This window comes from Austrofundulus limnaeus, unplaced genomic scaffold (assembly GCF_001266775.1).
Source record: "Austrofundulus limnaeus strain Quisiro unplaced genomic scaffold, Austrofundulus_limnaeus-1.0 Scaffold1190, whole genome shotgun sequence".
Lineage (NCBI taxonomy): Eukaryota > Metazoa > Chordata > Actinopteri > Cyprinodontiformes > Rivulidae > Austrofundulus > Austrofundulus limnaeus.
The window spans coordinates 4,714-16,503 of NW_013953592.1; the positions used below are offsets into that span (position 1 = coordinate 4,714).

At 39.9% G+C, this 11,790-nt stretch overlaps 1 protein-coding gene across 1 annotated transcript in view; it reads left to right on the forward strand.

The window, feature by feature from the left end:
• LOC106534493 (uncharacterized) overlaps positions 1-11,790 on the forward strand; it is a gene marked incomplete at both ends in the record, with an annotated part of 32,558 nt that overhangs the window by 4,620 nt on the left and 16,148 nt on the right. Inside the window, 8 exon segments of the mRNA XM_014031147.1 lie at positions 2,092-2,238; positions 2,329-2,442; positions 5,494-5,610; positions 5,703-5,861; positions 6,098-6,259; positions 10,592-10,754; positions 10,839-11,026; positions 11,107-11,199. Coding sequence (XP_013886601.1) covers positions 2,092-2,238; positions 2,329-2,442; positions 5,494-5,610; positions 5,703-5,861; positions 6,098-6,259; positions 10,592-10,754; positions 10,839-11,026; positions 11,107-11,199 — 1,143 coding nt within the window.

Here is an 11,790-nt window from a genome sequence, read left to right on the forward strand (position 1 = left end):
CGGAGCGGGTTGTGTGTCTGTGTGTAAAGCCGGTGTTGTCTGCAGACAGTGGTGAAGAGAAGGGAGCAGCTCAACATGACCTCAGGCTCTGAGACATAAAACAACTTTAAAGCTGCTGAGTTTTTGATTTTAAAAAATTGTGAAATTTTCGTCCGTTTTCATGATGCAAATGAGYACATTTTGTGTAATTCTACAGACAATCAATACAAGGTGACAACATTAGCATGTTGAAAGTGAAATTAGCATTTTTACAGTCTTATCTTGACATTTCTCTGACCCAGCAGTTCAAGCAACGCACCAAGAAACTCAAACAATATTCTTGYACAWYAAATCCGAGGCAGTGATTGGTCCATGTCGGGGTTTTTCTAACGAAGTCATCCAGGATCAGCTTTGCAGCACAGCCAGGTGTKGCAAATCAGCTCTAATGCTGCGTTCARATCGAACGCGATTTCAGCTTCAAAATCGCATCCACCGCTTCAAGTTGGACGCTTGTGCACTTTGAGGCCAGACGCAGGTCAGCTCTTGAAGCGCTGCACGGCAAGAACCTCCCCGCCCCTCCCTCCTCTGTCGGGCTCTGTTTAATGTCAGACGAGGAAGTGGCTTTGCTTTATTTACAGAGCAAGAGCATGTCACGTTCATCAGATAATTAATTCATAATTAATTCACCAGATAATTCAGAGTAGAGGCTCACAGCTCGCTTTCAGGACTGTTTTTCCAGTCTGATGAGCCGCTGCCACGCATTGGTGAGGYTATCTCTGTCAGGACACCGACTGCAGGCACTCGATTTCAGCTAAAGCGCTCCTCTCCATCTGTTTCAGGTTAGTGGACATCATTCAGCAAACTGTCCCGTCGGGAAATATGTCACTACGTCACACAGTGGAGTCTCTCTGATTGGTTGACGCGGTGCGTCGAGCTGCAAAAGTTCAGATTTTCTAACTTCAGCGATTGGAGCATCAAGCACGTCGAACGCTCAGATCATTCAAATCGTTCAAATCGCGCTGCTCTAATCGCGCTTGAGGCGCCGCAGCACTTCCCGACGCTGCTTGAAGCGCGTCCACCATAGACTTTGCATGTAAACCTGATGCTCCTGACGCTGAAATCGCGTTTGGTGTGAACGCACCATAAGACTGACACTTAAGGATTACTCCTTCACTTCGCTTAAAGACTGAGACGCTTGATAACTGACTTTTACTCTCAACTTTTAACTAAGAATTTTTTTTACACATAAGTCCACTCTGAGCAGCATTCTTAAGAGTAATTTTAAGGAGTTTTATAAAAATGGGCCATGGTCTTTTGTCTGCTAAATTGAGAATGACATATTGAAGGAACTGTCCACACCTGATGATGAAACAGTCTTTGAGTCAATTGTCCAATTACCTTTGGTCCCTGTAAAAGCAGGGTGGGCACATGTTAAGAACTCCTAAGCCCTTCATCTGGTTTTAATGTGGATACCCTCAAATGAAAGCTGAAAGTCTGGACTTTATGTCCATGTACATTAAATAACTATAACTTGAATGTGTTTCAACAAACAGGTAAAGAACTTTGTCAGTGTCCAAATAGATAAGGACCTAACTGTTTTATCATACCAGGCAAAAACATGTTGCCTAGTTACACCTGTAAGTGGATGATGTTTCTAACAGGCAGGAGCTGACCAATGAAAACTGATATTTATATACAATTCCAGACAAAAATCCAGCCCTGATAAAATGTTTACATCAACAACCCACCCCTTCCAATATGGTGGCGTGCTCATACTACATTGGTCAATTTTCTGAACCGTGCATGACACGTCTGGCCAAAACACTRTGATAAGTACAAGGGCATAGTGCGAAAAGTGTCACCAGCTGAGTCTGATGATTACAAAGAACAGGGACAGAGAAACACTAGAACAGAACTAAACACAAAACATCTAAAAACACAAAATGAAGTATAAAACCTAAAACAGTAAATAATACACAGCAAAAACACAGATCATCTGCATGTTTGTATGTCTGTTTTGTCAGCTGTAGAAATAAACAAATGAGTAAACAATGCTTTACCTGATGATGTGTAATACCAAAATGATGCTGATTTTGGTTTCCTCTCTTGTAGATCAGAGCTCTCAGCTCATGGAAGCACTCTGAGGAGAGAAATGAGACCAAGCTGGTCCTGGAACATCCTTTCTCCTCCACAATGAGGCAGCTGTCCCTGCACACTGAGGCCCACAGCTCACAGATGGAGCAAAGCACCAGACACCAGGTACATGATCCTACACGTTACTGGTCCATCAGCTTTCCTGTAAGAGTAACTAGTGTCCCTTCAGATCTGACTTGGATGTGTATTCTGCAGACCCGTGTGTCGTGGGATGGTGCAGTCCCTGTCAACATCTCCCTCAGCCTGGATGAACTGTTGCAGTCTGACTCCAAGGGGGGTAAGGCGTGTGTGCTGCTGTCAGCACAACAGGTTGGTAGATCCTCATTTCAAAGGCTGAAAGTGAAGAGAGCATAACTGATTGATGATTGATTGATTGATTGATTGATTGATTCATTCATTCATTCATTCTTAATCCCTGGGGGAAATCCAAGGCTTCGAGCAACTGTACATTTACAGACAAAAAATAAAAATGTAAAATATACATAAACACAAAAATAAACATACCCATTARGGTGCAACTAATACTTTTAGGTTTAAGCCAGTAATTTAGGACATCCTTTAATGACCTAGGTTTTCATGACAGGCTGTTTATCTGCAGATAGAATGATTAAAGTCAGAACAAGATTTGCTAACAACAATAATCATTCTTAGATATCACTTGTGTTTATCTCTGTGTTTTCCCTTGACCTAGGATGAAATCTTGCTAAGATGACATAATAGTGTTTGTTAAACAATATGAGACCTCTCAACTGTCTCGGGACGAAACAGAAGCACAGAGACAGAGCAGAGAGCAGTGGGACAGTCTGATGTTGTTTTCTGTGTTCTTGTTGTTGCAATAAAACAGCTGATTATTCCACGGAGTACCTTCATTCTTGGACCACGTATTTCTGTCTTTCTTAAATAAATATTTCCATAACAGTAGGCATTGTCGCAGGGCCACTAGGAGATCAACAGACCAAGGCCACGTTGCAGGTGGACTGATACGAGTGAGCATGGACTGCTCAGAACCGTGACTCCAGCTGGATCAAAAGAACCTTTTTGTGGTAAATTTTTAACAACAGAAATACGCTGGTGACCACCAACCATGATGGATGATCTTGAATAAGCAGAYAACATTGGATTTTATATTTTGCTGTTGAAGAACCTGAGAAGATTTTATAACATCAACTGTTGAGAGTGAGTACAGAAAAGCTTCAAGATGCCTCCTTTCTTTTCCAAAGAGGATTTCTGCCATCTTCTCCAAAAGGTGACGTGTTGGAGCTCAAGATCCATCGTCTGGAAGAGATGAATGCTTTGAAGAACTCAACATGCATTCAAATGGGTGAGAAGGCTGAGAGGAGAGATCCACAGGACGAGGAGATGGGAGCTGCTTCTGAGAGTGAAGCTGTATGGAACTCTCTTCATGCCAGACCAAAAAATCTCTCAGGAAGGATTCAGCTCTTAGATGACATCGAATGGCCAGAGTTACAMAGAAATGTTTTTTCTCCWCCAGCAAGGAMAAGAAAGCAACAGGCTGTAATCAAAACACCTGATAACAGCCAGAGAAATGAAGACAGAGCAGTCTTTCTTCAAAATAGATTCACACCACTGGAAGAAACTGAGTCTGAACAAAGTTTGTGTTCTGATCTCAGTGAGGGACCTGAGACCAGATCCAGATCCAACTCAAAGCAAAAAACAGGTCCAAAGAGAGACTTTCAAGAATCAAGAAATGCTGATCACCACAGATAAAATGGTGAATGAGATCAGATGCTTCTGGAACAAGAAAAAAGTCAAAGTTCTGAGTTTTGTTGATAAAGTATCTGACCTCAGAGAAGATTCTGGAAATCTCAGCTGAGTATTCAGCTCTGAAGACACTCATCATTCATACAGGAAGTGATGAAGTHATGAACCGACAGTCAGAAATCCTGAAAAAAGGATTTCATTCAGTTGCTGAATGCAGTTAAGAATCTCAACATGGATGAGTTGATGAGTGGACCCATCCCTACAACCCAAGGAGGGGCTGAAAGATTCAGTAGGCTGTTTGCTCTTAATGGTTTTTTGGAAAAGTCCTGTGCTGACTACTCTGTGAGATTTGTTGACAATTTTGATCTCTTTTGGGAACTAAAACATCTGTTCAAGTCTGATGGACTGACTCCGAATCAAACTGGAGCACCGCTTCTGGCTTCCAACATTAAGTATTATCTGAACAAAGTTCTGGCTGGAAACAAACAGGAGAAATCACAACAGCTGACGTCTGAAGGACAGCTGGAGAAAACTGAGACACAGATGGAAAACAAACAAGTTACTGAAAAGAAGACTGCTGCAGAACCAGAACCACAGAGAGAGAGGAGTTACTTCAGGCAGCAGAACTGGAAGAACAACTGGATTCAGCCTCACGAACAGAGGATCTGGAAAAGGAGATTTCCAGACTGCAACAGGAGAACGACAAGGCCCCACTTCTTCTCCACCAGAGGCACCAAAACCATCAACTAAGAATGAAGATGTAAGGCCTACTTCCAAAAGAAGACAACAGGTTGGAGACGACATTGGACCCTGTGGAACGAGCAGAGTATCGTTTGGAGTTATGCACAAAGCTACAGCATTATTCAGCATGGTATAAAGAAAATGGGACAGAAAAGCAGTTTCAAGGGTGGAAAGAGAGAATTATGAGCAAATACCCTGATGATGAATATTTTTATGTCTGGGAGGAATAAAAATTGAATTACTGGGGTTGGGATTTTAGAAAAGTACATATACTTAGGTTTGTGTTGACATAAATTTGTTTAATACATTAAAGGGTTGTTTTTTTTTTGATCATTTAATTGGTGATTTAATGATCAGATAGGGGAGATATGGTGGAACTAACACTTTTAGGTTTAAGCCAGTAATTTAGGACATTAATGACCTAGGTTTTCATGACAGGCTGTTTATCTGCAGATAGAATGATTAAAGTCAGAGCAAGATTTGCTAACAACAATAATCATTCTTAGATATCACTTGTGTTTATCTCTGTTTTCCCTTGACCCAGGATGAAATCTTGCTAAGATGACATGATAGTGTTTGTTAAACAATATATATACGAGACCTCTCAACTGTCTRGGGACGAGGCAGAAGCACAGAGACAGGAGCAGAGAGCAGTGGGACAGTCTGATGTTGTTCTCTGTGTTCCTGTTGTTGCAATAAAACTCAGCTGATCATTCCATGGAGTACCTTCATTCTTGGACCATGTATTTCTGTCTTTGTTAAATAAATATTTCCATAACACCCATATTGTATTTATGAAGAGAGAGAAACTGGTATAAATTGTCCAGAATCACATGATTTTTTTTTACTGCTGTATCTGAGCTCTTAATCTGCATGTTTGTGTGTCTGTCTGCTCAGATGGTCGTATCTTCTGTTAAGGGCTGTGTGTCAGTGAGTCCGGGGGGAAACTTGTACTCACAGATGGCAGAAATCACATGGGACGGCAAAGGTTTCAGACAAAACAGCTCGTACCAGGTAGTCTTCTGACTGGAGTTTTGAGGTTCTTAACTTACAGCTGGTGTTTTTAAAACACTCCAAGTGTTTGTCATTTATTTTGTTTTTTCCAGATATTTTCTCGTGGGCTGCATAACCTTCAGGTTTATGTTGCTCTGGATGGAGCGTCCCCTTCAGCTTGTCATTCAAATGAACTCTTGGTCAASGTTCAAACCAACCTCAGGAACCATTTGGAACATAGGGTTGAGCTGGGAGTTTGTCCCCACCAGCCTGTGAGTCCACACAGACAACACAGCATAATCTTAATAAATCTGACTCCTGTGTGCTGCAGGTAAGATACTGATGATTCAAATGGTATTTGTAGTTATGCGTAACATTAGTTAAGTGAATAACTTTTATTCTATTTATTTTTTATTTTATTTTTTTTCCACTTGAATGATCCAACAGTTTTTAAAGATTTTCTCTTTGTTTTAGTTTATTTGCTGATGATTTTTTGTGTGTCTGTCAGAGACTGTCATGGTCTGGATCTCACAGAGTAAACTCAGGAGAGAAGRTGTTCTACACTCAGTCTCAGCTGACAGTGACGGGTCAACCTCATCAGTGCAGCTTCACACTRGCCCTCACTAACTCCTCCACAGCTCAGAGGACCAACATGGCTCTGCTCTCTGAGGTAAAAGTCCATCCTGATACGGTGCTGTTCTACCTGGTCATGCTTTATGTAGATATCCACTGCTGAAATTCTATATCAGTCCTGATATTTGTTTTAACATGTGCACATTATTAACCTTTATTTAACAAAGCAAATCCCATTGAGATCACAGATCTCTTTTGCAAAGGCGACCATTGGCCAAGAAATATCTTTCACCTGATTCAAAAGGTTTTTTTTGTATTTTCAATGTTTGATGTTGCTTGTTATGAAATCACAAAACAATTGATTTCAGCCAATAAAATATAATTTCTGATATGTATCTGACATGTTGAAGAAAGAGGCTGGATGGTGGAACAGTTGGTTCTCCTTTCTGTGGAGTTTATGTTTTTCCCAAGCATAGATGGGTTTCCTTCCACCAACCAAAAACATGAAAAGCTACGTTTACATGGACATAAGTAATCGGATTAAACGGCCATTCGAAATAAAAATGTGTCATGTAAACACCCCATTCTGGTTATTCTGACCCGATTCAGCTCGATCCGAATGAATTTGTAATCGGAATAAAAGAGGTGGTTTATGCTGATTGATAATCTGAACAATGTGCATGTAAACACTTAATCTGATCATCATATTCTGATTGTGGAAAACTTACCTGAATACACATGTCTGCTGACTTTCATCCAGCGGTTTCCAGCAGACAGAACTTTTCCTCCTATTCTCTCATTCAATAAAGAAAGAAGACACACAGCCTGTGCTGCTTCACAAACAAATAAATAAATAAATAAATAAATAAATAAATAAATAAATAAATAAATAAATACTCTGTGCAAGTAATCTGTGCATCACCTGTAGCTCAACCAAGGAGTGCAGTAACGTCTCCACCATCATCAAAACCTGTTGCAGGTTCATTCTGAGCTCAGAAGCTGTTTGTTTATGTTCATCACAGAAGTAGAAATTCTTCTGRTTTTTTAGGGAAAGTTAACAACTGTGCATGTCAGTGCTTCTATTCTGAATGAAAGCCTGGTGCATGTAAACACTCGTCATGATCGGGTTATCCCCATACAAACGATGCCTTCGGATTATTTAACTGAAATACATTTCAGTCTGGTCAAAAAAATTTGCACATGTAAACATAGCTACTGTTAGGTTAATTAGCTGCTCTAAATCGTGTGTGTGTGTGAATGGTTGGCTCTGTAGCTCCTTCTCCACGCAAGAGCTTTTAGATTAGGGGTGTCAAATTCATTTTCACTGAAGACCACGTGACCGTTAAAGCTTCAGTATGGTCGCTCAGCAGCCAACCGGACGATGCACGGTCATGTGGTTGTTCGGCTTTTGTTTTCACACGCACCTATCATGGCTCCTGAGACACACTCCTGAGCTCCTGGGAAAACCCTCCCACTCTATCGCGTTACATTTGTGCCATCGGCTTGTGTGCGCAGTAATACTGATTTGAGAGCAGATATCAACATGAACAAACAATAATTAGAACCGTGTGCATTGAAATAACACACACGCTCACACAGCTTCCTCCCTGCTTGCTCAACTCTCTTCCTGATTGTGTGCGGCTCCTTCCCTCCCTCCTCTCAACTTTGCATCTGCTCGCTCGGTTCCCTCCCCCTCCTCTCACCTTCCCCTCTGCTGGCTCGCAGCTGTCTCTGTGCTCGCAACCCAAATGTTATATGTAAATGAACCACGTCACCAGCCAATCACAGACAGGCTTTTTTCATCCAATCAAACCACTTATTGCAAATCTACCAAACCAAGAGACAGAAAGGACAAAATTTTAGATGCAGGCCTGTTAAATCAGCAAAAGATAATAATAAGATATAGTTTATATATTTTGTAGCCCAGAATAGTTAAGCTTACAAATATGTTTACTGTCATTATGTATTTTAGGCAATGCATCTCTGTAATCCAGGTAGAAAAAAAAACCCACATGTTTAACTATTATCATCTTTTGGCAAAATATAATATATTTAAATTTAAACATATTCTCTTTTGCCAAAAGATAATATGTTTAAATTTTGTAGCTCAACAATGTTTAGCTAAGCATAAAAATGTGTTTACTGTCATTATGTATTTTAGGCAATGCATCTCTGTAATCCAGGTAGAAAAAAAAACCCACATGTTTAACTATTATCATCTTTTGGCAAAATATAATATATTTAAATTTAAACATATTCTCTTTTGCCAAAAGATAATATGTTTAAATTTTGTAGCTCAACAATGTTTAGCTAAGCATAAAAATGTGGTCACTGTCATTGTGTATTTTAGAAAATATTTTTAAAATGCATTAGGATTAGGATACTTGTTGGTTTTGATATTATTTGTAGATATTCAAATTAAGTACTCTTGATACAACAGAATATCAGCAATGAAGAGGGATTAATAAATTAATTTGAATGCCTATAAATAATATCAAAACCAACAGTAATTTATCTTAATGTAATTTAAAATTTTGCTTATAAGAGCCTAATAAAAATAATAATAATAATAATTTTAAAAGTTAAGTTAAACTTGTGTTTTTTTTAACCTGGATTACAGAGATGCATTGCCTAAAATACACAATGGCAGTAAGCACATTTGTATGCTTAACTAAATATTCTGGGCTACAAAATATATAAAATATCTCTTARTATCTTTTGCTGATTTAATGGGCCTTGCACCTAAGATTTTGTCATTTCCGTCTCTTGATTTGGTAGATTCGCAATAAGTGCTTTGATTGGATGAAAAAAGCCTGTCTGTGATTGGCTGGTATTGTGGTTCATTTACGTATAACATTTGGGTTGTGAGCACAGAGCTCTGCTAGCGAGTGGAGGGGAGGTTGAGAGGAGGGAGGGAACCGCGCGAGCAGACAAAGTTGAGAGGATGGAGGGAAGGAGTCGAGCACAAGCAGGGAGGGAGCTGCGTGAGCGTGTGTTATTTGAGTGCACACCGTTCAAATTATTGTTTGTTCATATTGATATCTGCTCTCAAATCAGTGTTACTGCACACACAAGCCGATGGCACAAATGTAACGCGATACCGCTGCAGTATATGTCACTGCACGGGAGGGGTTTCTTCCCACTGGAGTCTACAATGCAGAAATGAAATGACCCGCCACCTGACGTTATTTGTGCACARATCTGTCTCGGTTAAAGCTCCACAGTTTTTATTAGACATATTTGTCCGTGCATAACATCTGTTTTGTCTCCACCCATGAGTTTCTGGCTGTTTGACTATCTTTATAAATGTATGCTTTTGGGTAGAACAATCAGCAGCAGCGTCTGAGCCCTTTTGGCCAGTGGGCTGCGACAAGAAGGTGCCAGAATGTCGACGATGCAAACAAAATGATGCAATTTTCGTCTTGAAACTGAAACAATCAGATCTGATTTTGGCAGTTTGGATGCAGCACACTGCGTTCTTTATGGTGGCCCTCAAAGGGCCAGTTGTAATTAACTTCCACATTTTTACTTTGAACGGTAAATGTCACATTTCTCATCTCACTGCTACGGCTGAGCACCACTAAAACATTTTCTGCATAGAAGCAGAGTTTTTATAAACACTGAAAAGTACAGCATCTACGACTGAGTAAATGTGGAATAAATAATATAGAAATACTATTAAAGTAAAAATAGGAGAGTTTTACTCACTGTTTAATGGTGAGCTGGCATCTTGAATTCCGAACTCTCCAACTTTCTGATAGGAAATTCCCACTAGAGGGGCATTCTAGTTTAGCTTGTAAGTGGGAAATTCCCACTTCTCACTGCAACTGGTGGGCCACAGCAAAAGTAGCCTGTAAAAATGCAGCAAAATGGAGATTCTTTTCACGAAGAATTTTGAACTCTGAGCAGCTCCACCTAGTGGTGGGATGTTGTCATTTTGTGGGTAAAATAATTCACATGCATTATTGGAGATGTAGTTTAAAGCTGGAAATAAAGCTTCAGTTTTCAAAGACTGTTTTGTCTTTACAGTAACAAATGTATTTTTGATATTTCATACATTGGTATTTGTATGATACATTTGGTAACTTTCTAATGGATTCTTGAGAGAAAGAAACTCTTTTTTTTTTTATCTCAGAAGAGTTAGTTCTCCCTGTAATTTTCCAACTGTCCTTCAAACTGTTTGTCAAACCACTATAAAAGTGCAGAATATGTTTTAGGGCTCATGGTTAAAATCATCACAAAGTGCAGCTGGTAAATCATGCACTACAAAGAAAAACAAAAAAAGTTTTATATTCATGTTCTATGAGCACAAATTAAATCTGTAGATTTATTTATTTATTTATTTATTTATTTATTTATTTATTTATTTATTTATTTATTTATTTATTTATTGTGGTAATTATAATTCCACTTTGTTTATCCTTCCCAGTGGAGAGTAGATAATTTGAGCCTGGAGCTGGGGGGCCATGCCCTGTTTTGGCCTCATGTGTCAGGTCTTCAAGTTCAGGCCACACTGGACCGCAAAGAGAAGATTTGGCTGAATGGGACGCTGGAGGGACTGTGTCTTGAGACGACGGCAGGATACATGAACGGTACAGACAGAGTAATCCTCAGCATTGATTACAATAATGCCACAAATATTAAGACTGTACATAAATAAGAAGATGTCTGTGCAGGTCCAGACCTCTGTGAGGATCTCACGTTAGRGGTGTGTGCAGCAGCCAATCACAGTTTGAGGATGGATGTGCAGCGAAGACAGGCCTGCAGCGAGTCTGAAATTCTTGGAAGTTTGTCTCTTGGAAAAGCTTATCAGAGGCTAATGCTGAGAGCCAGTGGCTGTTTGGATAGTTTAACTGCTGTAGAGGTACCATAATGGCACCAAAGTATCTGAAGCGTAAAATCAGACAGATACTTTTTAATAATTTGCTTTTGTTCATGTCGCAGGAACGAATCCATTATTTCAGCTCTCAGATTCAGGATAAAATAATGAAGAGGATGAAAACATTCCAGCAACTTATAATAGACATCAGAGGACAGGTATGTAGACACACAAGTCTGCAGTGACTTAACACACAACCAGTGATGTTAAAATGGGCAATGCATTGCAAAAGAATTTACCCCTTGATATTCTAGCTGCCACTAATCTCTCAACATGATGAGGGGTGTTAGGGCTGGACGAGACGTGGTCTTGTCTTTGATACCGAAATGTTTAATTTTAGTTAGATCTGGGTGGTATACTAGTTCGTACCAAAAACTTTATTGTTTTTTTTTTATATATAAATTGTAATTATGACATAAAATTTTCAGAATACTGACAAAGTGGTTTGAATAGCTTGAACATGTTCTGAATGTTACGTCAAGTCTGCCAGTAAACTGTTCCAAAGGAGACCCTTTTCTGTTCAGCACTGCTGAATGCGCAATGAGGAACTAGCAGCACACAGGGCAAGCTAGAGTCATTGGTCCGTTCCCAACACTCGCAATTTCACCCTTGTGTCCTGAAGGCTTTGGCTGTGTCCAAAACYYCAGGCCGGGTCCTCCGAAGGCCGAATTCGTCGGCTGCATTGTCACAGCCCCGCGACGAAGGACGTCCAAAACCAAAGACTCCTCCGATGCGGCCGACAAATACGT